This window comes from Condylura cristata, unplaced genomic scaffold (genome assembly GCF_000260355.1).
Source record: "Condylura cristata isolate star-nosed mole 26May11 unplaced genomic scaffold, ConCri1.0 scaffold00014, whole genome shotgun sequence".
Lineage (NCBI taxonomy): Eukaryota > Metazoa > Chordata > Mammalia > Eulipotyphla > Talpidae > Condylura > Condylura cristata.
In genome coordinates this window covers 50,950,912-50,976,849 of record NW_004567115.1, presented here as the reverse complement: position 1 = coordinate 50,976,849, position 25,938 = coordinate 50,950,912, and the positions used below count along the sequence as shown (strand labels likewise).

Genomic DNA, 25,938 nt, shown 5'->3' with positions numbered 1-25,938 from the left:
TGTAAGTAGTTTGCAGTTAGATTTTCTCTCTTGCTGCATTTTAACATTCTCTTATAGTAGTTTCGTCATGGAGTTTTTGAGATTCAATCTACATATAATTAAATGAACAGATTAACATTTATTTTGAAATGAGTTTAGTCTTCTCTTCTTTTGGATAAACACTTTCTGCATATTTCCTCCTTTTCTCTCACTTTTCATGTATTTTGGCCTTAATTTTGTATCCAGCCTACCTCTGCCTTTTCAATGAAATGATTTCTATTTGACGTAGTTAAACCTTGATGATTCACTACTTGATTCGCTAGGGTTGCATTTGAGAATGTGGGCTGTATCTAAACAAAACTACAGTTAATGCACGTATCAGCAATGAGTCGCTTTACACGAACGTCAACACACTGCATGCTAGTTAATGGCACTTGCTTCCTGAAGTAGGCTCCTCCCCCTCCATGGTTCTGAAGAAAGTAGCCATGACCATCTCTTTCCTTCTTAGGCTGCGAAGTGGAGATTCTCGGTGTCAGACCTACTTACTGCCTAGAATATAAAACTGTCCCAACGGATGTCAATTTTGCCAACGCAGTCAGCGACGCTCTTGACTCATTCAAGTAAGTGGCCCAAGCTCTTAGCCATACCACTGCTTCATGACTGCTAATGTGAACTGAGAAGGCTTGGCGTGGTGCAAAAATTCTCAGTGGTGGGCATCTCACGTGGTGACTGTTTGTTAGCTGTGAGCAGAGAGTGATTGTGAGCAAAGCTCAGGCAGGAGCTCTCTCTGGAAATGCTGAATGGAGATCAAGAACATCCTCAAGGGCCTGGAACTTTCTTTTTCATATTGATGGGCAAAAAGAAACAATATGAATGTCAACCTTTCTCTAATCCTGATTTACTGAATGCTTGTGCCTGGGGAGATAGTAATAAGTATTTGGCAAAAAAAAAAAAAATACTCTCCCCAAAGGGAAGATCTGTGGTGAAAATTTGCCTTTTCTTCTCTCTTCTTTCTTCTAAAGGTTTATTTACTTATGCATACAAGAACTGGGGTACAGGCCAGAGGTGCAGAGGGTGGTGTGAGGACTAACCAGATACAGAGTGGGGAGCAGAACAGGCCGACTGACGAAGTACACTGCTGAGGGGAGCAGTGGGGAGACAGGAGAGGTCTGTTGCGCCCTGTGGGTCACCTCCCTGGCTGGGGATCGAGCTCATGCTGCAATGGCTGTGGATTGCTTCATAGTGCTGCGCTTTACCCCGCTGCGTGCTCAGGGAGGCCTCCTCTTCCCTGGGAATTGTGCAAGGCCATAGCATGTTAAAACAGAGAATCTATTTTGTTTCCTCCTGCCTGGGTATATGACATAGCTTGAAAAGCGCAGAGGTAGGCAATGCCATCATCCTGACTCTGCAGTGAGAGGCCAGCACAGAGCCTCAGGTCGGTCTCAGCAGAAGGGGAAACCGAGGGGGAGGCCACAGGGGGTCTGTGCTGGGCACCAGGGACCCTGAGGGTGAGGATGTTGGGGGTCTCACTGGGGCTGGCCTGCAGGTCACCTTAGCTGCTGGGTGGGTCTCCAGGGTGGGGCCGAGCAGGTGACACTCCAGAAACAGAGGGCCAGGACGAGCTGTGTCTTCCTGACGGGCCCATGCACCAAGTCCTGGCGACTCCAGCTAGCAGATGCGTCGGGACAGAGCCCGCGAGCAGCTTGCCTAGGCCTGGCGCTCGGTTCCCAGCACTCTCCGCGGGACCGGCCTGAGGGTGCAGCGACACAGCTGGCCACTTCCGAACCCCAGCAGCCTCCCTCCCCCCGCAGCCCGGACGGGTGTCCCAGCGCCTATCTGCTAGCGTGTGCCACGGGGGTTACTGCCACCGAGCCACTTTTCTCCCTCTGTCTCGCACTTGGGTGCACTCTCTCATGGGAGGCCCCGACTCTGGGGCCAAACGCCTTGCCTGGGGTTTCCCTCAGCTGGTGAGTGGCGGAGTCCAGGTCTCTGGGGACTTAAGAGCCAGTGTCCTGGGGCCTCCCTGAGTGTGAGGTGACTGAAAGCTCCTTTCAGTGAACTCTGTAGTCCATGCCACCCCTGCCCCCTGCGCACACCCCCAGCATTCTAAAATGCTGGCACTAAGTCGAGGGTGGGGGGGTGCTGGGAGGTGGAAGGGTGGCTTCCCTGGGATTCTCCGTGGCCCCCCGGGCCTGGGTGTGCCCACCGGCTGCCAGAGTAGCAGCTTTTGTGCCTCAGCAGCGCACAGCCCAGACTCCACCCAAGGGGGTGCACCTGCCACTCACCACTCACCTGCCAGAAGAGACACCTTGTGATGCGTGGACTTAGCCCTCCTCCCAGAAGCTGTTTGAGGATTTGGAAGCTTCAGCAGGCAGGGAAGGTGTGGTCCTCGAGCCAAAATAGCTTGGGTAACCCGCGGGGGGCAGTGGGGACCGCTGAGCACCCAGGCTGGCTGACGCGGCCTGACGCGGCCCTTGAGCGGGAGGGCTGTGCCTGCCCGCTGCAGGTGCGGAGTGAGGCCGCCCGCTGTGCGACTGCCCTTTGCTGCCACACAGGGTGTTGAGGAGAGAGAAAGGGTTTCATGCAGGAAAGCCCCAGGCCCTGGCCAGAAAGGGAACAAGGTCCCGTAGGCCTGGGGCCAGGCTGAGAGCAAAGGGATCCATCTCGCTGGGAGCAGGGGGCTGGGAGCAAAGAAGTGTGGACGAGGCCGAAGTTCCTTGCCGCTTACAGGCAGCTCGGGCGTGGCGTGGCCTGAGCAGACGCCCCGGGTCGGGCCAGGGCAGCCCCTTCCCTGTGCCCTGGCCAGCCTGGGCCCAGCTCCAGGCCAGCAGCTGCTGCGAGGCGGTACCACTGTCGATGAGCTGCAGGCTCCGGTGCTTGTGAAAACAGCGAACTTCAGACGCTTCAGCTTCCTTTTGCGCTCGAAGGTCTGAGGACAGTTTCAGCGCTGACCGCTGGTCACAGGCTTAGGCCATTCCCAGGCGTTTCTTTCAGGATCAGGAATCCCAGTGCCGCTGGGGCTAGTCAAGGCCCAGATGGGTTTTGTCCCTGCCACAGGCCACCAGACGGAGGTCTCCGTGCTGCTCCTTGTCCCTCCTCCTGGGGCTCCGAGGAAGAAGGAGCCAGAATGCGGACTGGGCGCCATGGGGTGTCCTCTCTGCTTGGCACGCAGGGAAGAGCCATCTGGGGTGTCTGGGAGGAAATGGGAAATATTTCTCTCCCTTTGCTTCCTTTTTTTTTCTTTCTCTCTTTTTTAAAAGATTTTTGTTATTTATTTGTGCACACAGAACTGGGGTACAGGCCATAGGTGGAGGGGTGGTGAGAGGCTTCACCAGAGACAGAGTGGGGAGCAGAACAGACAGATTAATGAAGTACACTGCTGAGGGGAGCAGCGGGTGGTTCGGAGAGGTCTGCCGCGCCCTGTGGGTCACCTCCAGGGTGGGGATTGAACTCATGCTGAGGTGGCTTCAGCTTCTCAGTGCTGTGCTTTAAAAACCCACTGCTCCGGCCCTCCCTGGTGGCGCAGCGGGTTAAAGCACAGCACTGAGAATCTAGAGCCGCTTCCGCATGAGTTCGATCCCCGCCTGCCCCGGAGGTGACCACATGGCGTGGCAGACCTCTCCTGATCTGCCCGCTGCTCCCCTCAGCAGTGTGCTTCGTCGATCTGCCTGTTCTGCTCCCCACTCTGTCTCTGGTGAATCCTCTCACCCTCCGCGTCTCTGGCCTGTACCCCAGTTCTGTATGCACAAATAAATAAATCTTTAAAACAAAAACAAACAACAAAAAAAAAAAACACTGCTCCACCAGCGAGGGCCCTTTCTTTCTTTCTTTTTATTGCATACAAAACTGGGTGGGATATAGGCCAGAGGTGTAGGGAGTAAGAGGAGCCACCAGAGACAGAGTGGGGAGCAGAATAGGCAGGTGGACTGAAATACACTGCTGAGGGGAGCATTATGGAGACAGGAGAGGTCTGCCGTGCCATGTGGGTCACCTCTCTGCCTGGGAATCAAACTCCTGCTGCAGTGGCTGCAGATAGCTTTATAGTGCTGCATTTTTTTTAAAGATTTGTTTATTTATGCATACAGAACTGGGGTAGAGGCCGGAGGTGCAGAGATGATGAAAGGATTCACCAGAGACAGAGTGGGGAGCAGAAAAGTCAGATCAACAAAGTACAATGCTGAGGGGAGCAGCGGGTGGGCCAGGAGACGTCTTCCACCCCACGTGGATCGCCCCGGGGGCAGGTGGGGATTGAACTCAGGTGGAGGTGGCTTTAGCTTCTTACTGCTGTGCTTTAACCTGCTGCGCCACCAGGGAGGGCCCAGAGAGCTGCATTTGAACCTACTGCACCACCAGGGAGCCGCCCCGCCTCTTGCTTCCTTCTCACTGAGCGCCAAGCGCTGTACAAACATCGAGGTGTTTGGTGCAGGTGCGACACTTCAGACAGGAAACTGGGGCTTGGAGCTATTTCTGCCGTTCACTGCACTCTCAGCTTAGTCAGAGAAGGCAGAATTGGAGCCTGGCATTGTCTAGTTCTCATGCCCTATCAAAGATGCTAAAGTTAAACTTTGTCATGTGGACACTACAGATAGAGATGAGGATTATGCCTGAGTCCAGATTAGTGTATCACGGAGGGAAGCAGGAGAGGGTAAGGGAGGCTCAAAGAAAATAGGAGAAATTTCTCAGAAGGAAAAAAAAAATGGCAAATGATAAGTTATGGTTTGTGCTTAATGTGGAAACGCTTGGCAAGTTAAAAGATAACAAACCAGAGTCTTTGCCACTGCTGTCTCCATCGGACAAAAATAATTTTCATCGGGTCAGTTTCCTACAAGCTAACAGTCACACTTGCAGAGTCTGGGCTCTACAGGAGTTAAATCTGGTGACAGCGCTCCATGTGGCCATGGGAAACAGGCAATTATTTTTTGGTCTCATTTCTAAATGTTGTGTTCTTTTTCTTTTTTTTTAGATTTATTTATTTGTTCATACAGAACTGGGGTACAGGCCATAGGTGGAGGGGTGGTGAGAGGCTTCACCAGAGACAGAGTGGGGAGCAGAACAGACAGATTAATGAAGTACACTGCTGAGGGGAGCAGCGGGCGGGTCAGGAGAGGTCTGCCGCGCCATGTGTTCACCTCCGGGGGCAGGCGGGAATCGAACTCATGCAGAAGTGGCTTTAGCTTCTCAGTGCAGTGCTTTAACCCGCTGCGCCACCAGGGAGGGCCCGTGTTATTTTTCTTAACAATCGAAATTTCAAGGACCGCCCCTCCCCCCATCTCCCCGTAACTCTTTTCTAAGACCCCTCAGGTGACTCAGATCGCCTGAGGGTCCCTGGGTGCCCCTGAGTCCCCTCGGCTGGGGCCCCTGGCACCAGTTAGCCATGCTGATGGCCAAACATCCTTCTGGCTTGGTTTCTGAGCCAGGTTAAAGCTATAAACTATCCATATAAGAGAGCTGCAGGCTCCCTGCTCAACCACCCCGTTACAAATGAGCTGCTTGCTGAGGGAGACCAGGCCCATGTGGAAAACAGCTGGCCATGAACACGTTGTCAGCTGGGCTCCAAACAGACCAGAACTCTCAGCCCTCGAAGACATAAGTCCCTAAGGAATCAGTGAAACGCCAACACAGAAACCTTCCAGAAAACGCACAGGCACAGAGCCTGGATCGCAAGCACCCTGAGTCTACTCTCCCTGGTGTTTGGGGTTGCCAGCTTCCTGACACAAAGCCAGCAGGTCCATGGTGATGCTTAACTGGCCTTCAGAGCACACAGTGTTGTGCTGGCCGATAGGGTGGGCAGCCCCTGAAACCAGTCTGGTGTCTGCTGTAGAAGAGTGAGGCGTCCGCACTGTAAGGTCTTCAACCTTATGTCATGGAAAACCTGGTTTGTGGAATTTTTCCTACATACAAACCCCGCCCCAGAAGTGTCCACGCGTCAACATGTTGTGTGAATCGGCACAACGGGGGGCTGATGTGAGAGTTGGTTTAGTGGGAGAGTCCAGTATGTTTTAAGTACCGGGGCAGGGAGGAGGCCCCACGAGCTCCTGTGGGTGATGAGCAAAGCTCTCCACAGAGCTCGGGATACACATGAAAAGGTCGGTACCTGCGAAAAACTGTGGCCTACCGCCTACCTGCTCACGGGCCCTGCAGTGGGTTTCTGGTCTCTACTGTCAGCAGATGCAGAGGGAGCTTGGTGAGTATCAATAATGATAGTATCACTTGGAATAAGCTAAATAATCAGTGAGGCCCAGCCCCGGCGCCCAAGAGAGTGGTCACAGGGCTGTGTGGCCCAGTCTGTCTTGGCCTAGAAAGAGACATGAACATCAAACTAGCAAATTTTCCAAACTTGAAGCCAGTGTGTCATCCAAGCCATGAAGGAAATAGCCTCAAGTTACCCCGAGACCTGCCCTGCGAGAGCTGTGCCCTCTCAGCAAGGCCAACGTAGTGAGGGAGACAGTGGGCTGGGGAAGTGTCCTGACCCAGCACTACGAGATTCTCATTTCCCAGCCTGGTCAGGTCTCAGAGGCCTGTGAGGCCCTGAGTAACAACTCGAATCCTGGTCAGTCTGTTTCTTCACCTGCTGAGCCTCAGGGCATGGAGCACCACCCCCAGGTGAGCAGGAGCTGTTCGGCTGTGGTGCAGCCACACTGTCTGAAGCACTGAGACCATGTTTCCTCCTCTGTGCTTTGTAAGACACAGCAGGCTCTGAAGAGGCCCATTCCGCATTCCTGGTGTGCCAGGGGCTGAGGAGAGCGCAGGACGAGAGAGCAAACCACCTCGTGTGTGTGTTCAAAATACAGCTTTTCAAGAAAAATCAGGCGATCCTCCCGAGTATTAGTGACCGACCTTTGTAACGTCCGTGCAGAGGAATTAGACGGAATTATGTTTTCCATAGTTTCATCTTTGGCATTGTAGTTGCTACCAATGCCACCACCGTCACCAGCACCATTACGGCCACCACCATCACCACAGCCACTAGCACCACCACCACCACTGTCACTAGTCTACCACAGCCACCACCACAGCCACCTCAGCCACCACCACTGCCATCACTACCATAACCTCACCACAGCCACCTCAGCCACCACCAGCACCACCACAGCCACCAGCACCAGCACCATCACTGCCATCGCCACCACCATGATATCTGTTCTGTTGGGGTGTCTTGTAGGGAGGTCACAGGCAAAGCCAGAGCACAGAGGGGAACTGGGGTGGAAGGCACCCTGGGAAGGAGGGCGGGCACTACAGTGGCACCTCCCTGCCTGCACCAGCCTCCTCCCCAGGTGATGTCACCAGTTCCGGTCACTCCTAGCCCAGCATCCAGGGCTAAGTAACTGGATTTTTCCCACCCTCACTCTGGCCATGAGCGGGAACCAGGGGTCTTCCTGGGGTCCAGAGAAGTGTGGTCATTGCTGGGCTTGATGCCTGGAGCAGACCCCACGTGTCCCGTGGGGTCAAGGTTGTGGCGTGTCAGATGAGAGCGCGCCCTGACCGTTCCCCTGCTTGCCATGCTCGGGCTGTCCACGTGTGAAGCTTGTACCTGTCCTGCCAGTCAAACACACGGCCTAACGCTTTCGAGACTTGCTGAAGTGGGGCGCGAGCCCAAAGCCTGGTGGAGGTGGCGGCATCTTGCTTCCCTGATCTCCTCATGACACAGGAGGTGAGCGTGGCGCTGTGCGAAGTGGCCCCGCTCGTCAGTCCATCTGCCAACTCTCCGGGCAGGGCCAGTGAGGTTGCGGAGCAAAGCGAGGAAGCGACCGTCGCCCTCCGTGTGTCACCCAGCCTTGGTGCATGGGCCCGCTTCTCCCTTGAAGATGAGCCTTCTTCAGTTTAGGGCATCCGCTTGGCTTGGGGGATCTCATGCCTTCCCCAGGACTGGCTGAGGGGGATAAAGCTGGGGAGGGCGGGACGGTGTGACCCACGTCTCTCTCCCCTGCCGGCTCTAGGAGTGGCCGGGCTGACCTCGCGGCCATATACCACGAGCGCATCGACGTGGAAGGTCATCACTACGGGCCTGCATCACCCCAGAGGAAAGACGCCCTGAAGGCTGTGGACACCATCCTGAAGTACATGACCACGTGGATCCAGGTGACCCAAAGCCCGGGCCTAAAGTGGGACCCCCATTCTTTCTGGGGGATCTTTCTCTCTGTTTCGTGACTGTCACCCCTCCACATCTTCCTTCCTGCTGTTGACAGTGGACCAGTGGGTCCTTTGGGACCTGTTCTCTTCAGGTACCAAAAGAGCCTCTCTGCCCCACATCCAGGCCTGTGGGATTGAAACGACAGAGTCTGTGCTCCATCCTTTACCACATGTGCTGATTCTGCAGAAGCTTGGCCTAAGAGTCAGATCGCAGTTTGAGCCCGCGGCGCTTTCCTGACTTGAGGGAGCGATTTTGTGCAAATTTAAACTTTCTAGTGCTTTTATTTTCCACATCTGTTCAGTGGAGGCCACTGACACACAGATTTGTCTCAGAGTTGAAAACAGAGAGGAACCATCCAAGCTGCCCGCCATGGGTGTTACTTCCGGCACGACTGGAGGGGGGCTGTTCCCCACCTCTCCCCAACGTGTTTCTGTGGTGACCCTGAACTGTGTCCCCTCAGGCAGAACAGCAGGCGACTCAGTTCAGAACGCAGACCGGCCCCGGCCTCCCGGAACCCGCCGTCTAGCGCCCTTTCCCAGGTTCCCCCGCGAGTGCGTGGGTCCGCGGCGCCGCCTTGACGGCCTCTGTCCCCCACAGGAGCGCGGGCTGCAGGACGACCTCAACGTCATCATCTTCTCAGACCACGGAATGACTGACATTTCCTGGGCGGACAGAGTAATTGAGCTGAATAAGTACATCAGCCTGAGTGACCTGCGGCAAGTGAAGGACCGAGGCCCGGTGGTGAGCCTTTGGCCGGCGCCCGGGAAACTCTCTGAGGCAAGAGGCGCCATGTTGGGGAGCACGGCGGGAGGGCGCGGGGCAGGTGGGGCTCTCCCTCGGTGCTCATTCAGCCCAGCTTTGTGCTTAAGTTTGTTCTGGAACTTGAGCACCGACAGAGCCGGAGTCCAGAGGCTGCGAGCTTGTCTGCCACCCCTCCCCGGGTGACCTCAGCCAAGGTTCATCGTCTGGTGGGCATCAACAATAGGCGTGATGGGGCTCTCCTTGGATTTTTTTTTTTAATATTTATTTATTTATTCACACAGAACTGGGGTACAAGCCAGAGCCTCTGGTGAGAGGAGTCACCAGAGACAGAGCAGGGAGCAAACAGGCAGATCGAGAAAGTCCACTGCTGAGGGGAGCAGCGGGCGGGTCAGGGAGGGCTGCGGTGCCATGTGGGTCACCTCTGGGGTGGAATCGAACTCACACTGAGGTGGTTGCCGCCAGCTGCAGTGCTGCATCCTAACCTGTTGCACCACCGAGGAAGGCCCTCTCCTTGGATTTTAGCAGAACTTACGGGACATCAGAGATAGGCAGGACTTAGCATGGTGAGTGCCTACCCCTCAGTAGGGTTTTGTAATTATTGACCCAAAAGCAGCACTTCCAGGGCACCCCTAGGAATTCCGGGTGCCAACGTACAGTGCTCCGTGTTCCTGCTGACAGAGGTGACATTCCTTCAGTGACTGTGGAGGTTCCAAGTGTCAGTTGCTCATCTCAACAGCTGTGTAGCTCACACCAGGCCGCCACCAACACCTGGCCACCGTCCATCACAGACCACACACCCCGTCTGTGCCTCCCCCCGAAAGCTGCCAGCCGGCTCTTGTTCCATCGGGGAACTGAAGACAGCGTGAACAGATGAGCACAGACTGAGGCCTGTGTGTGGTGACTGTTATCTCAGCTCAGGAAGGGATGTCGCTGTGAAATAAGCCGGAGGGAGCAAGAGGAGACCGAGAAGCAGACGAGGGTCAGGCAAAGACAAACTTTAAAAGCAATGCTTGAAAACTGACCACAGATCTGAGGCCTCCAGAAAGGGAGGGGGAGAGTGAGGAGGACGAGCAGGGACGGGGGCACCGCAGACTGTGGGGCTGGGTGGGGGAGCCACAGCCACCACACGAAGGCCAGAGCCCTGTGCTGCTGACATATTAACGCGATGTCAAAGTGACGCTTCAGAAATAAGGTACAGCCCGGCCCCTCCTCGTCCAGTGGCCAGGCGGCTCCATCCCCTGGCCCTCTGCTCCCTGCCGCTGACGGGGCGCCTTTGTACCCAGCACGCGGAAGCTTGCTGGTCCCGCTGCCAGCGCCACTACCTGGGACCATGGAAGGGGTGTGTCCCAACGGGGTGACTCCGAGCCCCCGCTCTGCCCCCACAGCCACTGCCTTGCAGAAACTCAGTACCTGAGTCCACAAGAAATCGCAGGTACTGTGATAGAAGAAATCGCCTGTGGGGGTGCGAACCCCGGGGTAGTGGGGCTGGGCCCCTCCTCCTGCCCTCTGTACTGGCTCGGTGGAGTGCCGGCTTCAGCCCCGAGAGTGGACCCTTCTCTCTACCCGGCCCACTCTGACGGACGACGCTAAGCGCCATCTGTCCCCTGACAGTGACGCACCTGCCCAGCCTTGCTCCAGCTGCAGCTGGAGGCCCCCTGTTTCTTCAGGTCCCACGGCCGGGAGTGGAGGTGCTGAACACATTTACACTGTCCCCATGGACTCCCTAAGTATGGATCAGGGAGAACACTTTGCACAGTGGTGGGTCCTTCCGCCAGTGGCTTCGCGCAAGGAAGCGCTGTTTTCCTGGCAAGTGAGCGTCCTGTCTGCAGCTCAGCTCTTAGGGACAGCCGTCTGCAGAATGCGGAAGAGCCGAGAGCACTTCCAGCATTTGTGTTAAGTCGGGCGCTTGCAAGCTGCCCAGGGCAGTTGGCAGACTATTCCAAGCGGGGGCTGTGTTTGGGCGACACTTCGTCATGTGGCAGACACAAGAACGTGTGAGTCCTGTTCTGCGCCACCAGATTTCCCACTTATTCAAAATCTGCAAGTGCACCCTGCTTCCTCAGGAACTATGGATTCTCCTAAGGGGATGATCAAACTCCTGGGCCTTCTGAAGCCTCTACCAAACAGCTTAAACGCTAATTACTGTTCAGCATTGCACTGATCAATTCAATTTTTGTATCCCATGCTACCTAGGGAATGTGCCTGATTTGGCTAAAGACCAACAAGTCGACATTAGCCAGTTGGTTATAGTTTTGGCTGTATGCATGTAAGCTGCTGCTAAATATTGGAAACATGTACTGTTTACATCCGAAGCAAGAAATTAGCAGTGTAACTAATGCCAACGGTTACAAGTACATTTAAGACGCAAGTGCGCTGTGCTCTAGGTCAAGTCAAAGAACGGTCTTTCTCTAACCTGGCAATAATTAACATTAAGCAGATTGACTCATTTGTCTTTTAATTTTATCCTATTTTTGTCGAAAAGACGTTTTTACGTCTTGTTCTTTAATGATTCTTAACATCCTTGTTAAGAGGAGGACATTACCCTACTGTGGCATCGTCTATGTATCTTTCCAGTGAGCCGCCTGGACGCTGCCCTCTTAGAGGCAACCATTGCCCTAAATTTTGAGATATTATTTTAATAAATCTCTTACAGTTTGATCATATGCATTCTTAAGTTTTTCTGTCATTAGTGCTTCGTACAATGAGAATACTGTTGTCTATATTCCACTACAACATGCTTTTTTAAAAAGAAATCTGGGGCCCTCCCTGGTGGCACAGCAGGTTAAAGCACTGCACTAAGAAGCTAGAGCCACTTCCGCATGAGTTCGATCCCCGCCAGCCCCGGAGGTGACCCACAGAGTGTGGCAGACCTCTCCTGACCGCCCGCTGCTCCCCTCAGCAGTGTGCTTCATCAGCCGGCTTGTTCTGCTTCCTACTCTGTCTCTTTCACCGCCCCTGCACCTCTGGCCTGTACCCCAGTTCTGTATGCACAAATAAATAAATCTTAAAAAAAAAAAAGAAAAGAAATCTGAGAACCCGGGGATTCTTCCAGGCATTCCTTCAAATATAACTTAACTGTCTTCATTGTTGCATAGTATTCCACCTAGAAGCCCATTGTGATTCATTTTTCCTTCCACAGTTGCTGCAAGGCGGGCTATGCCCATGTACATTGTCTTTCCATCTGTGTGTCTACAGAGATACATGTATGAGGGGTTCTTTATCTTTTCGAGGTAACTGGTAGGGTATGTGATCTTCAGCCTTACTAGGTAAAGCCCCATGTTCTCTGACACATACAGAGATGTTTAACTACACCTCATTTTCATGCAGTTAAATCTGTCAGGGGTTTTGGTAATTTCTTGCTTTGATCTTATAAAGTGCAATAAATACTCACATATATTTCAGAAAACTACACCCTTGTTTTTCTTTTCTTTTTTGAAATTGCAGGCACAGTGTACTATAACATTATGTAAGGTGCAGGGGCTCATGCTTCATATTCTTGGTTTTCTCTGCAGATCTATACCAAACTGAGTTCAGTGGAACACATGACTGTCTACGAGAAAGACATGATACCGAGCAGGTTCTATTACAAGAAAGGGAGATTCGTCTCGCCCTTGACCTTAGTAGCAGATGAAGGATGGTTCATAACTGAGGTAACTGTGAAATATGCGACAATTCATTCCTGATGTAAATTCTGTCAAACAGTCCAAAGAGAAGCAAGAGTTGACATGTATTTACCCTGAAAAGATTTTGTTTTCAGTTAAACATCACTCATTTCATGATTTCCCTCTGAGAGAATCAAAAGTCTTGGTCAGGTGACTTTCTAAACAAGCTATAGACCAGCATCATGTTAGACTTCAGGACTCCAGACCTGCTGTATTTTCACCAACGTCCTTAACTCAATTACGCAGGCTCACAATGCAACCTATTCAGTTTAAAGTGGAGCAATTACTGTGAACCCCAGCAATTGCTTCAGGGCAGTGGAAAGCAGGGGGAGGCTTTGCTTTCACCTTTGAGAGAAATGTTTGGCAAACAAAACTCCACAGATCCAGGTCCCGGGATTGCCAACCCGATTTTACAGTGCAAATTATCTTGTATTTTGGGTCCACCCCTAATTGCCTCATGCCTCAGTGCCTGCAGCAGCCGCCTCCTGCCTGTTCACCTCCCAACGCACCAGGCTCTATCAGCTCCTGGTAGTGAGCCAGCCGGCGTGGGAAGGCCCCACCACTGGGTAAATTCCTGTTACATGTGGTTGGCATCCAGTTCCTGAAGAGGGCATGGGTTACTGCAGATAGGAACTTGAAGGTAGATTGCAAACAGGTCGGGTGAAAGGTGGCAGGTATCGGCACGTGCGAGTCTTCAGTGGAAGAAAACAAGGACACGATCTAAAACCAGAGTCCAACCTGCCAGACCTCAGGGTCACAGGAGGCTGCTGCACCCCTGAGCATCACATCCCTTAGGTCAGCCCAGAGCAGGAAGGAAGGGCGTGGCTTCCTCTTGGAGCCCTACTTTTATTAGGGAACAAAATACGCATCCCAGAATCAGGAGGGGAATATTTTGCCGGATTCTGATGATTATAAAATGTAGAGAAGGAGACCTTTCTTTAAGGAAGTAATACATCGTCATGATTTATAAATATATAAAGTTAGGTGTAGGATTTGCCACCAATCCCTGTAAGTGAGAGGCCCTTCAACCAGTTGAAGCTTCTTTAAGCGCGCTGTGATGCCAACACTCTCTGTGGTCTCATCAGTCAGCTCATCCCTGGGGTGCACATTGCCACCTCGGACCCACTTTGGACCTGAAACCAGCCTAAATGCAGCCCAGGGGGCCTCAGCAGGACACAGCTGGGAGTTAGGCAGGCAGGGGGCTTGCAACCTGGGACATGGAGAAAAGGAGGAAAGAGGAACGCCCACTGCATCATCTCCGGTTTCTACGGGCCAAGGCAGTGACAGGGCTGGGCAGGCCTCCGCCTGCCCTGCTCTGCTCCTGTAGCAGCCAACCCTGACCCCCCAGCATCCACCTGCTCCTCCTCTGAGGGTTCAAGTACCTCCTCCGCTGCAGAAAACGGGCAGGTTCCAGGATGCCCCGAAGGGGGAAGACACATGTTCATTCCCACTGTGTGGGATAGGATGTGGCGTCTGCGATGCCATGACCATCTACATTATATTATCATGTCACATCCTATTACATTAGAGCGGGTTATTTGTCATGGATCACACACATATTTAATCTGTGCTGGAGTAAATCAGAACTCAGTTGATCAATTAGCAAAGGGTTCCCTGTGTTTCTTTGTCTGGCTAAAGAAGGAGGGAGACACCACAGAGTGAAAAGGAAAAATATGTAACTATTGACAGTTACTTTGACAGCTTTTTCAAAATGTTATCCTTTCAAAAAGGAGATTTGAAGTCATTTTTAAAAACATCTTGAAGCAGAAAACTTTAAAAAAAAATAAATCAGAAGGAGATAAATAAGGTGTCGGGAAATTAAGTTAGTTCTGAAAGATTAGTGCTAACTCTCCAAGCATAAAGACAGCCAGTGGACACAGCATTGATTAGTTACATGGGCACTATAATGCTAATCTTCACTTATCCTGCCTAGATCATTGGACAATTTAGAGTGATTCCTCTCCCGAATTTGCAGTGATATGAACATAACATTATCTTACCTCTGCTGATAATAATCTATCAAGACAAATGTCCTAGACTTTTGGGTGACATTAGTCACAACAGCGATCTGATATCAAGTACTCCCCAGTACTCTGCTCCTCAGAGTTTCCGCACTGATGACACTCTTAGTCCTGAGAAAAACATACTGTTACATCAAATAGAGCAGAGAGAGTTCTGAGCTTCCTGGCTGCCAAGAGGAAGGGAGAAGTACGATCATGCACTGAGGAGGTCGGTATCCTGATTTTGGGTGTCCACTGTTGAATGCCTTCCCGAAGGTTCCAAAGCAACAATACAGCTAGAATTGGAACCTGAGGTGGCCAGGAAGCCCACAGAGTTCCAGTTTTACAAAGAGCCTCCAAGTCTTCTATCACAGGCCCCATGCAGCTCTGATTTCATGTTTTGGGCTCACTCTGCTGCTTCCCAGGGGCCCCGAGATGAGTCCCGGTGTTCCAGGGCACCCCAATGTGAAGTGGGCCGCCTGTCTGTGGGTCCTCACCTGTGCTCAAAATTCAGCTGTACTGCAGGCACACGCAAAAGGGTCAATAATGGGTTTATTTACAAAGGGGAAAGAAAAAGAACAACCCGGGGAAAGAGAGAGAGAGACGCAATTTAACCACGACATCCTACAAGTTCCGCTGACTTGGACCCCACAGAACACTGAAAGCTCAAGGACCAAGCTCAAGGCCACCAGCACGAGGCCAAGGGAGAGCAAGCCTCAGCTCAACATAGCTCCTCTCTGTATCCCCAAAAGTCTCAAAATGGCTGCTTAGCTCTGCCCTTAGGTCCTCACAGTCCTCCCTTTGGTATTGCTGGGAGTTGTAGTTTCGGTGGCTGGACTAGGAGGTGGAGTCCACAAAACCTGTATCTGCAGAGTTCCTTCAGGACGTCCTTTCCCCCCTAACATCAGCTCCTGCACATGGGCAGAAACCAGCTCTTCTGGGCTCACTCCTGCTTGTCTTGCTCTAGGGGCCACTTTGCTGCTCACTTGCTGTTCTTCTCCCTTCTGAACCCCCACTCCTCCCTTTTCCTTTTATCAACATGCTGATTTGCACATACATGAACCAAAGTTCTCATGACTGTGGAAATGACTATCCCAAGGTGAGAATGAAGTGCGGGGACTAAAGAGGGTGGGGAGAGGGAACAGCTGTCCCTCCGAGCCTCATGCTCCCCTGCCCCCACAGATCCAGAACTCAATAAATAGCCAGTAGCGTCCCCAGAACACAATCCCCACCCCAAGTCCCATCTGTCACTTAAGCCCAACTCTAACACCATCTTGTCCATGAAGTGCTCAACTGCAGCCATCTTGGAAGGCTCATGAAAACCTGAGTCACTTCCTTGCTGCCGTATTTGTCTGTCTGCTTTTGTGCTTTCCCTGCCTGGTGTGCAAGTGCCTCAGGAGAAGTTCTGTGGCCCCTTGACCTTTGTTTTCCTCCATGGAACGTCATTCAGGGCAGAACTGCCCAGGCCCAAGCAATTGAGGCCCACGTTGGCTGTTGCTTGGTTATTTGTGACTGAATGAATTCATAAATGGGGAGAGAGTTGATTCTTATCAATGGGTAGGTAGCTTTGTAGGCTTGTAGAAGAGCGAGCGTGCTAACTGAGAGGCGGAGTAATCAGGCATTTGGCTAAAGTTCAGTAGCCCCAGAAGAGTTTGCAATAGAGAAAGGGAGTAGAAACATGTGTGGCAGCTCTCCCAGCTCCACCACCCCATCTCTGGCCAGAGCGGGACCCAGCACCTTCCTGGGTCCCTCCCGGGTCCTCTCCTGGGCCATGTCCACCGCCAGCTGCTATGCTCCCAAGGAGGCGCAGGCCACACAGTGGTGGACAGTGAAACACAATGTTTCATGGTTGATCTTCTGAACTCCTGTCTGAGGTCAGAGAAATGCAGCAAATTCACACCCAAGCTTCTAAGGGAGGCCCGCATTTTCCTCCAGTTGAAAAGACTTGTTCAGAAAGCCAACAAAGGCTGCAAAGTGCCGGGCTGCGAAGCTCTAAGGCCTGTGGCTGAACGGCACTTAGGCCTCCTGGACCCAAATATTTGAAGAAATGGAGACGATCTGGAGAGCACGGTGGAGCTGTCGTGGCTTGCCACAGGCCAGGCTTCAGGGAGCAGAGTGCAGCTTGCTGGAGGCACCCACCTCTCCCGTGCTAATTAGGGCCACCTGTGTGGCTGTGCGCGCGCAGGAGCATCACCTCTGAACCCCGGCAAACTTCGGTAAATGAAAACAAGTAAGGAACCCACATCATTGAGGACACCTCTGACACGTCTGTCTACACCAAAGCATCTTCCTGTCTGGCATTTTCCTTTTCAAGGGTTTGACTGGGTGTGGCCAAGGGCTTTCCAGGGTCAGACCAGGACCTGAGGCCTGAGCATTTAAGTCCTGTTTTACAAAGAGGACCCCTTCTTAGAGAGAGGGGGCCAGGAGCCCACTCTCTTTTCAATGGCTTGTGGCAAACACACCTCTGAAGGTCCACAACCACCAGCCTGGGCTCTCAGGACACAAACGAGCCGAAAGCCTCCAGGGAGGAGATGCAGAGAGAGGAACAATGCCACAGAAGCCGGGCTCCATAATGGAACCACAGCTCAAGTGCCTTAACCCGGCAGCTGGAGCACCAGCTTCAGCCACGCTGTTGGTACCTCCACATCTTAATGGAAGCCACCCCAGCCTCAGCCATGACCTCCTTCAGCCTGAGATGATGTCAGAAGTTTACTGGATGTTTGGGGGCCCATGGAGGACCAAGTAGACACCACCATTACTAGGCCCTTGCATGCCATTGCCAACGGCTCATGTGTTTTTTATGTATGTGTGTATTCTCTGCAAGTATTGTTTTGTTGATTTTAAATGACACATTTACATTTCTCACTAACATGAATCACACCCCCAATTAATGTTGATGACAGAATTATATATGAACTGAGTGGAGAAAGGGTGCAACTAATGTTGACGACCAGGAATCATTTGGTTTCATTACTGGTTCTCAGTGAAGGTGAAATGAGCAGGCAGCAGCTCACAGCATCTGCACTTCATCTGTGTTCCCCTGCACCCCAGGAGCTGGCGTGATGCCTCATTGAGAAGAGGGTAGGGGGATGCTTGCCCCACAAGAGTTAGACTCGCAGTGGTTGAAAGGAAGCGTTACAGGCCTAACAGAGGCCAAGGGTCAACCCCCTCTTTGAGGAAGATCATGTCGGTAAGAAGGAAGACAGTGGAGCTACTAGGAAACAGAAGGGCCAGGAGACCGTGCGTGTTTTAAATTAGGTGGGTTGCGCAACCACAGGGCTCCACACTGACACACAAAACAGGTAGTGCTGTGCACAAGCAGCTTGTTAACTTCCCCTTTCTAAAAGCTGCCTGAACAGTTGTTTTGCTGGAGCCTCTGTCCTTTTAATAAGAGCCAGAGGGTTTACCTGTCATCAGACACCCAGCTACTTCTAGGGCTTCAGTCGTGCTGGCTGTGTGTGTGTTGTGTTGTGTGTGTGCTGTGGAATTGGCAGACATCAGCCTCCCTCGCCCTTTCACCTGCCCATGTCACGGGGATGCAGGTTCACAGGTTTGTAAAGTCACCGTAACAAGATGTTCTACCTGGCGCTTCAGGAATCACTGCCTTGTAGATGGTGCAAGAGGAAGCAACACATTCAAGTAGCTGATGAGGCTAAATTGGGATGTGTCATGACCACCACCAGAGACTGTTAGAAATGCAAACAGCTTCCTGGAAAAATACAAGCTGGACTGGAGAAGGGGTGAGGGAGTCCAAGAAGCTGTGGAGAGGGTCGCTGCAGCACCCCCTGGAAGCAACAGTGTCAGGGAGCACTGGATGGGGTGAGATTGGGGTGCAAGGCGCATGGCAGATAAGGGAGCACCGGGGACTCTTCTGTGACCATGTCTGCTGGGGGGCACCCTGGACATCAGGGGAGTGGACCTGGCCACGTGCGGAGCAGCCCTGTGTGTCAGCCCTCAGCACACCATCCTGATCCCCCAAGAACTCTGGGTGCAGGAGTTAAGTAGCTCAAAGCAGTTACAAAATTGCCAGGGACCAAGCAACTCAAAAGTAGCAAACTGGGGTGTATGTAGCCCTTCTCCAAACCAACTCCCCAGTCTCTCTACGGTGTAACTCACCAGCACTTGGTGAGTGAAGGGGATACCTCACCGTCCAGGGTGAGCAGGAGCGTGACAGTGACCACTGGCTGTGTGTTGGCCGAAGACACACGAGGGGAGGGAGACAGGACAGACCCCGGTGTCCAGCCCAGCCCTGCCTCTAAGAGCCGTGTGACTTCCATGGGTCTCACTTAACCTCTCTGGGCCTTCGGTCCCCAGCTACAAAGTGGGTGAGTGCTGTCCTCCTAGCTGGGGAGCTGTGCCGTTAAGTGGACAGAGTGTGGCTCTTGGTGACCGTGGGGCCGTCGCAGGGTCACGTGGGACTCTGAGCCCGGCTGTCACATGCGCTGCGGGCTTTAGCTGTCTCCGCTCAGCTCCCGTTTCATCACCTCCTGCACTGAAATGCGCACCCCGTTAACCCTGCACCCCTGGACATACCCGGAATGACCGGCTCGTCTGCAGGGAGCGGGGCTGTGTCCAGCCGGCACAGCCACCTCAGGGCCCGCCTTTGTCTAGCAGCCTAAAAATTAGCTCTGAAGGAAAGAAATGATAGGCCCTGAATGAAAACCAAAGGAAATGCGGGGTGACCACACCCCCGGGAGCACAGAGCCCTGTCCAAATGCCTAAGTGGAGGCAGGGAGCACTGCCGAGGTGCTCAGTCCCACCAAATTCAGGGGCCCCGGCCACCAGCGCTGTGTTCAACTTGGCTTACAAATTTGAGGGTTCTCATGACTTTCTTCAGCTTTGGGGATTCCCTGGGGGTGGGGGTCACAGCTCAGCAAAGCACCCCTGATGTGGAGTCTCAGGGGTGAGAGGGCTGAGAGGAGGAAAGCATCGGGCAAAGTGGGTGAGGGTCACAGAGCTTCCTGGCTTTCTTGGGGCGCATGCCCTGCACATCAACCCTGAGAGGCAGAGTGTTGCACCCACAGAGCTTCCTGGCTTTCTTGGGGTGCATGCCCTGCACATCAACCCTGAGAGGCAGGGTGTTGTCTCAGAGTTTTACAGGTGCAGGCAGGCATGAGAAACTTGCTGGTCACGTGAAGGAGCCCATGGCCCACCCCCACCCCCCATCAGAGGGTGAGACTGGAAGTTCCAACCCTCTCAGCAAGTGCTTGCTCCCTGGGGTCCCCCGAGCCCCATTCTGAAGCGCTTTAGTCACCCCAGACCCTAGGAGTCACTCATTAACATAAACTCGGATTGGGGGAAAATGGGCTCCTTTGGAATAACAGAGACTCTCCTGCCCCTCAGAATTCGAGGTGCGGGAGTTCTGTGCAGCAGGCGGGAACAAAGGCCGTGCCTGGGCGTGACGGTACCACAGCCCGCCTGGACACCGGTCTCTCCCAGCCAGTCGGGGCTCTGAGGCTCACGGAGCCATTGAGTTCGGCTGGTGTGAGAGACGCCATCTCGGCCAGCTCCCCGCGCCCGCGGCTGCCCTGGCCCGGGCGTCTCGGGTGGGGGGTGACCCGCCGAGCCTGGGGTGCCCAGAGGAGCCCCCACCTGGGTCGGCGTAACATCCTGGCCCTGCTGTTTTCAGACTCGAGAGACGCTTCCGTTCTGGATGAACAGCACTGGCAGGAGGGACGGCTGGCAGCAGGGCTGGCATGGCTATGACAACGAGCTCATGGACATGAGGGGCATCTTCCTGGCCTTCGGACCCGGTAGGCGGGGGCGCGGGGTGGGCGCGGGGCATCTTCCCGGCAGGCGGGGGCCGACTCTTTACGGACCCTCTTTCTGAGCAAGGCTGAGCCAACCCAGCCGGCCTGCATGAAGCTCTCTTGCTGGCTTCCTTTCAAATGCTTCTTGGGTTTGGCAAATGTGACCAAATACTTTTCCTTGTAAATTTCTTGAGTGGCGTGAAGAAAATGTATCCCACATGTTTGCAATTCATTTTTTATAACCGAATTCATCAAAACGTTATTTCACAGCTGTCTGGTGTCCAGGAAAGCTGGTCCGACACCAGGTTGCAGACAGCTGTGCCCCGAGGTTGGCACGGGGCTCTGGGGCGCGCTCTTCCCTGCTCCTTTCTGTCTAGCGCTCCCCAGGGGTCTTTCCGCTGAGGGTCCACCCAGAAGCCGGGGTGCCTGTAAGGGCAGACTGGGAAATGACCTGGAGACTGTCTTTGAGAATGAGCCAGAATAACTAGCGACGCCTTGCATGAAAGCCTTCCTGGACCAGATGAATCTCTGGAAGAGAAGCGACTTGGAGAGGGTCTATCTGGCTATTTGCCATCATTAGTAAATCACTGTAAATTCACATTTTGGAAGGGTTTATCAAAGGCTCTGGAGTTCATGCTATTATCTGAACACCCCCTTCTTCAAAAAATGGGGAAGGGGGAGCAGCCATCAGCTCAGCCGGCTTTGAACGGCTCTCCTTGCTCACCGCGGTCTGCCCTCCTGAATAAACACAGCGAGCTCCCCCCGACAGCCGTGTTCCAGACGCCTTCTTCTGGACGTCGTCCCAAACATTTTACTCCGTGAATGTCCACGCCTTACTTGCAAATGAGAGGTCGGGCCCAGAAAGTCTGCGCCGTTCCTCGATGTAATAAGACAAATGCATATGTCACTCAGCAGCGAACAGCTGCCGGACTACAAGGTGTCAATTTCGACACCCTCACAGATGCCAGAGGGAACCTGAGCTTGGGGACACACTGGCTCCACCCTTTCCCACACGCGCCCGGGGTTCCCTGTCCCGAAATAAGCTCAGAGCCAATAGCAGCAAATGTTTATTGCGACCAACTGGCGTCGTGGCGTTGACCCGAGAGTTCCGAGGGGAGCCAGACACCCTGTGGTCGCCAGAAGTAGCTGTCAGTGCCCGCTGCAGCCCGGCTGTGGGTGAGACTCAAAGCCACAGAGTGAAGGGTGGGCTTTGGGGGCCACTTTGGATCTGCGTGGCACGGCCTTCTGGAGAACGTTAGACGGAGGCTTTCCTTCAAAAGCACTGCCTCCGCCTTCCCCAGAAGAGAGATATGAGGTCGCGGACACAGGACAGTGGTCAGCTGAAGGAGTGTTTATGAGCCACAGTCTCAGGCAGAAGCCAGGCTGGCCTGAACCCCTCATTCCCAACAAAGTACCCAAAGCTGCATCAGTTTAATGTCAAACTCAGCAGGGAGATACTGTCCATGCAAACAGCCTCTAAACTAATACTCCCGGAAAACTCAAAGCCTTTTCATAGACAGGAAGATGAGGCTGGAAGGAAATAGACTGGACTAATAGCAAAAATGTTTCCAGGCAGACCAGCCCCAGCTCTCCCACAAACTATGGGTTGCTGGTTGCTGGCTCCGACCCTATTGAAAGGTTGAACAGCTCAGAAGAAAACGTAAAAGCAAGGCTTCGGGCAGCCACCTCGCCGCCTGGAGGGAAAGGAGCAGGGTCCTGATGAGCCTCCCACCAGGGGCGGAGCATCCGAGGCCGCCCCCCACCACCATCTCCCCTAGACAGCTTTCAGAGTTGGTCGGTCTGGGCCAGCAAAGAAAAAATCACTCCAGAAGATGGCCTTGTTCTGGTTAATCCCAGGTTCTAAATTGAACCACCTAATCTTGCCCTGGAGAACTCCACATTCAAGATAAGCTGTGACGGACGTAGCTAGCTGCCTGCCAGCTAGCCAGCCTCCCCCGGAGGGCCCCCCACGTGGCCACACAGCCAGAGCCAGAGGAACCCCCCTCGCTAGGAGAAATGACTTGAAGAGCACCCGAAGTTTAAACCCATGGAAAAAACTTGACTTCCCATTTCAGGTGGAAACGCGTTGAGCTGGCAGAGCGTGCCTGGGATCTCTCAAACGGGAGCATGTGTTGTTTTGCTATACGTGGAATTTTCTAGAAGCTCTCACTTCATTCTGGATCTATTTCTGCATTGGGCCCTCAGTCCCATCTCTGCAGATACAAAATCTTGAACTAGAAGTGATGGGAAAAGAAGGCCAGTGACACTTCCTGCTTGCACAGGGCTGGATTTTGCACTGTTGGTGGAAAAACATCGTTCCTAGCATTTTTGTCACGAGCATTTGATCTCAGTTTTTCTTGCTAAGTGTTCATGAAGTGGATGTTTGAGAGGCTGGGGAAGGTTCACTATTGTCTGTGACACCCTCTTAATTGCCTCCAGCCCCCAGCCACACACCTCACAGCCCCCCTGGGATGGTCTACCCTGGGGCTTGACATCCACACCTGTGTCAGGTCAGTGGGATGAGAGGAGATGCTCTCTGGGACAGCTGATTCTCAGGCTGTGGCTGATTCTTCTTTAGGGAAGTTAACCCACACACCTCACCTCCCTGTAAGCTTTGTCTTGTTGGTAAGAAGGGCTGGCATACCCAGGCATCTCCCTGCTCCCCGGGGAGGTTCTTGATTTTCTTAAAAACTAGTTCTTACCCGGCGGTGATGCTAATTCTAATTATCCACCCTAAACACAATTTATAGGGTGACTATTTCCACACAATTTATAGGGTGACTATTTCCAATCGTAGTTTGCCCTTTGCTGGGCACTTAGTCTGAGTGTTTACTAGTAATCACAGTTTGCCTGGAAGTAGGACCTTGGGACCGCTTTTCCTGCCAGTTTCTTGAGGTTGTCCAGCTAACAAGCACTGCAGGCTGGCTGCAGGGTCCGTGAGGCACTTTATCCTAAAACCAACTTCGATTCTCCACAGTAACAACATCCGTCACTTGGGAAGTTGCCCCAGCTCTAACACGGTGGCAGAGACCTCTGTAACTCCCTTCTGTGTTTATAACTTCAGGGTTAATGTAAGAGCCAAATAGGGTCCTGGCACTTCTGGGTTATGTTGCTGTCAGTGTTTGCTTTTTAAATAAAGTTTCTACAATCCTTTTAGCGAAGCAATTATACAGCTGTTTTCTAAGAAAACAGAAAACTTGGCTCGACAGCCTCCCACACAACCTATTTCCTTGAAAAATCTTAGCTGGACTAAAGGCACATGTACCGGCCTTTATTGATGGGGAAATGTCTTTCTTGAATTCCACCTTCATGGAGCTGTGGGTATTTTGTAGGAAGCTGTGGATGTGGGTTGGTGAACCCTTGAGTCTGCACTTAAAGCTGCGAGCTGCTTTGCTTTCAGCATCTTATCTGCTTCCTGCTGGGAAGGGAGCAGTACAGCCCTTGGTCCTCACGGAAACCCCTCCATTCCCTTACCTGGCACCATCTCCTCCCTTTCTATTGCAGCTGAGTGTTCTTCACGAATTTCCAAACCTTCTCTTGGCTCCCCAGGGCAACACAGGTCCTTACTTCCCACGTGGCTGAGGTGCCATTTTCCAGCGCCCCCTTGATCTGTGCATCTAGGAGACCATCGAGGTCACCACCAGTTAGCCAGAGAAGGAAACCCTACAGTTTCAACTTCACCAAGCCCTGCGGCCTCAGAGTGGAAGGAAAATGGAGAAAGCTTCCTGAGTTGCCGTGGGTCGCCCGCGGGGGAGCAGGCAGCCTGGCTAACGGCCCTGAAGATAGGGGTTCTGGGAGATAGCTTTTAATTGCGTTTGGGGGAGCCCAGTCAAACCGCCAAACTTTTGTGACTCCCCCGCTCTCCGGGGCTCTGCAGAACAGCGTCTAGTGGCCCTTCTAGAAAGCTCAGTTGTCACAAAGGGAACATGGCAAGACACAAAGACAGGCCGATTTGTCTTCGAAAGAAAGTCACCTCCAGAGTCATCAGCACTGCTGCCTGTCCCTTGGAGCTCGCTGGGGACTCTTCAAGGGCTCCGCCCACGGAAGGCAGATTCTCCAATCCCAGGGGTGCCCTTGACTGGCCCCGCCCCCAGAAGGCAGATTCTCCAATCCCAGGGGTGCCCTTGACTGGCCCCGCCCCCAGAGGCTGATTGTCCAATCCTAGGGTCGCCCTTCACTGGCCCCGCCCCCTACAAGGCTGATTCTCCAATCCCAAGGCTGTCTGGTGCCCAAGCGAATCCCCCATATGGTGACTCAGCCCTTCGCCCACTGTGACTCAGCCCTTCTCTGGTGGGGAGGGAGGGTCACAGCGACAACTCGCTTGCCTTTCCCTTTCAGATTTCAAGTCCAACTTCAGAGCTGCTCCGATCAGATCCGTGGATGTCTACAACGTCATGTGCAGCGTGGCCGGCATCACCCCCCTGCCCAACAACGGCTCCTGGTCCAGGGTACAGTGCATGATGAGGGGCCAGGCCAGCTCGGCCCCCAGGGCTGCGGGCAGCTGTGTGCTGGCCGCGCTTCTCCTCCTGCTCCAGGCCTAGCCCCTCCTGCTGTCCCCACTCAGCCCAGTGTGTCCCCCACGCTGGCCTCGTCGTCCATTTGAAATTTGAATAGCTTCATTAACACAATCAAGGTCATACACACTATAAATATATTATTCTTTTATGATTCTATACATAACGGCATACTTGGGAAGAGGAAAGCCCAAAGTTGGTTGGTTCCTGGAGGTAAGGAGAGTCTGGCACTAGTTTTCCCTAGGGGGTCCTCGTCTGTGCTTTGTCCAGCCCCTAGTCACCTGCCGGCGTGTGGCCGCAGCCCTGGCCTGCTCCTGTCCCCGGACACGGAAGGAAAGCAAAAGCTGCCGTTGGTTGTGGGCCGGCTGGCGGAGCCTCTTCTCTGGAGTCCAGCGAGGAGGGTCCTTTGCTTGACATCACCAACTGGTCAACGTCACACGGGGCTGGAGAACTCACAGGACAAGGGGAAAGCCGGGTTTCCTCCTGGAGTCTGCGGTGTGCAGCACCTTTCCGTCCTCAAAGAGCAAGACAGCTTGCATAGTGATACTGCACGTGTTAGCATGCTGCTCGTAGCAGGCCCTGTGTGTCGAGGCTGGGTTGGCACATTGCCAGCTTACTCAAGACCGTCTCCTCTGCATCCCCACAGGGGGCCTAGACCGTAGGGACAGATGTATCATCACAGGCTGGACAGGGAGATGAGAATCTGGGTGTAGTTGCAGAAATATCAGCTCAGTGTTGGGAGACGCACGAAGTCTTAGTTACGTGTCCCTACGGCCCTGGAGCAAGGCTGGTTCAAGTGACAGCACAGGGAATCCCCGAGTGACCCAGATCCCAAAGAAAACTGTAAAGGAGGGTAGGGAAAGGAGAGAACGTGAGGTTCCCTGTCACCACCCAGTTAGCCGTGTCCTAGCAAACAGGCAGAGCACAGATGCCCCTCTGAGGCCCACATCTTTGAGAAGAGTCGTGAGACCTTGAAATGTTTTCAGTTTCATCTTCTACATTTGCTGTGTGAGATCTTCCTGTAAAACAAGGGCTAGCTGTGGTTTTCAGCCACCAGGGTCCCATAGCTACACGTGGGCTGTGTGACATACGTGCCTGTGACGTCCCATCTCTCACCAAGGGATATGCCTGTCATGGGTG

General features: G+C 53.3%; 1 protein-coding gene across 1 annotated transcript in view; it reads left to right on the top strand.

Annotated features, from left to right (window-relative positions):
• ENPP6 (ectonucleotide pyrophosphatase/phosphodiesterase 6) overlaps positions 1 to 24,872 on the top strand; it is a 39,434-nt gene extending 14,562 nt beyond the window's left edge. Inside the window, exons 4-9 of the mRNA XM_004682522.2 lie at positions 488 to 599; positions 7,917 to 8,058; positions 8,708 to 8,887; positions 12,385 to 12,522; positions 20,164 to 20,287; positions 24,623 to 24,872. Of these exons, the coding sequence (XP_004682579.1) occupies positions 488 to 599; positions 7,917 to 8,058; positions 8,708 to 8,887; positions 12,385 to 12,522; positions 20,164 to 20,287; positions 24,623 to 24,825 (899 nt within the window). The 3' untranslated portion in view covers positions 24,826 to 24,872. The remainder of the gene's footprint in view (positions 1 to 487; positions 600 to 7,916; positions 8,059 to 8,707; positions 8,888 to 12,384; positions 12,523 to 20,163; positions 20,288 to 24,622) is intronic.
• Positions 24,873 to 25,938: the final 1,066 nt, after the last annotated feature.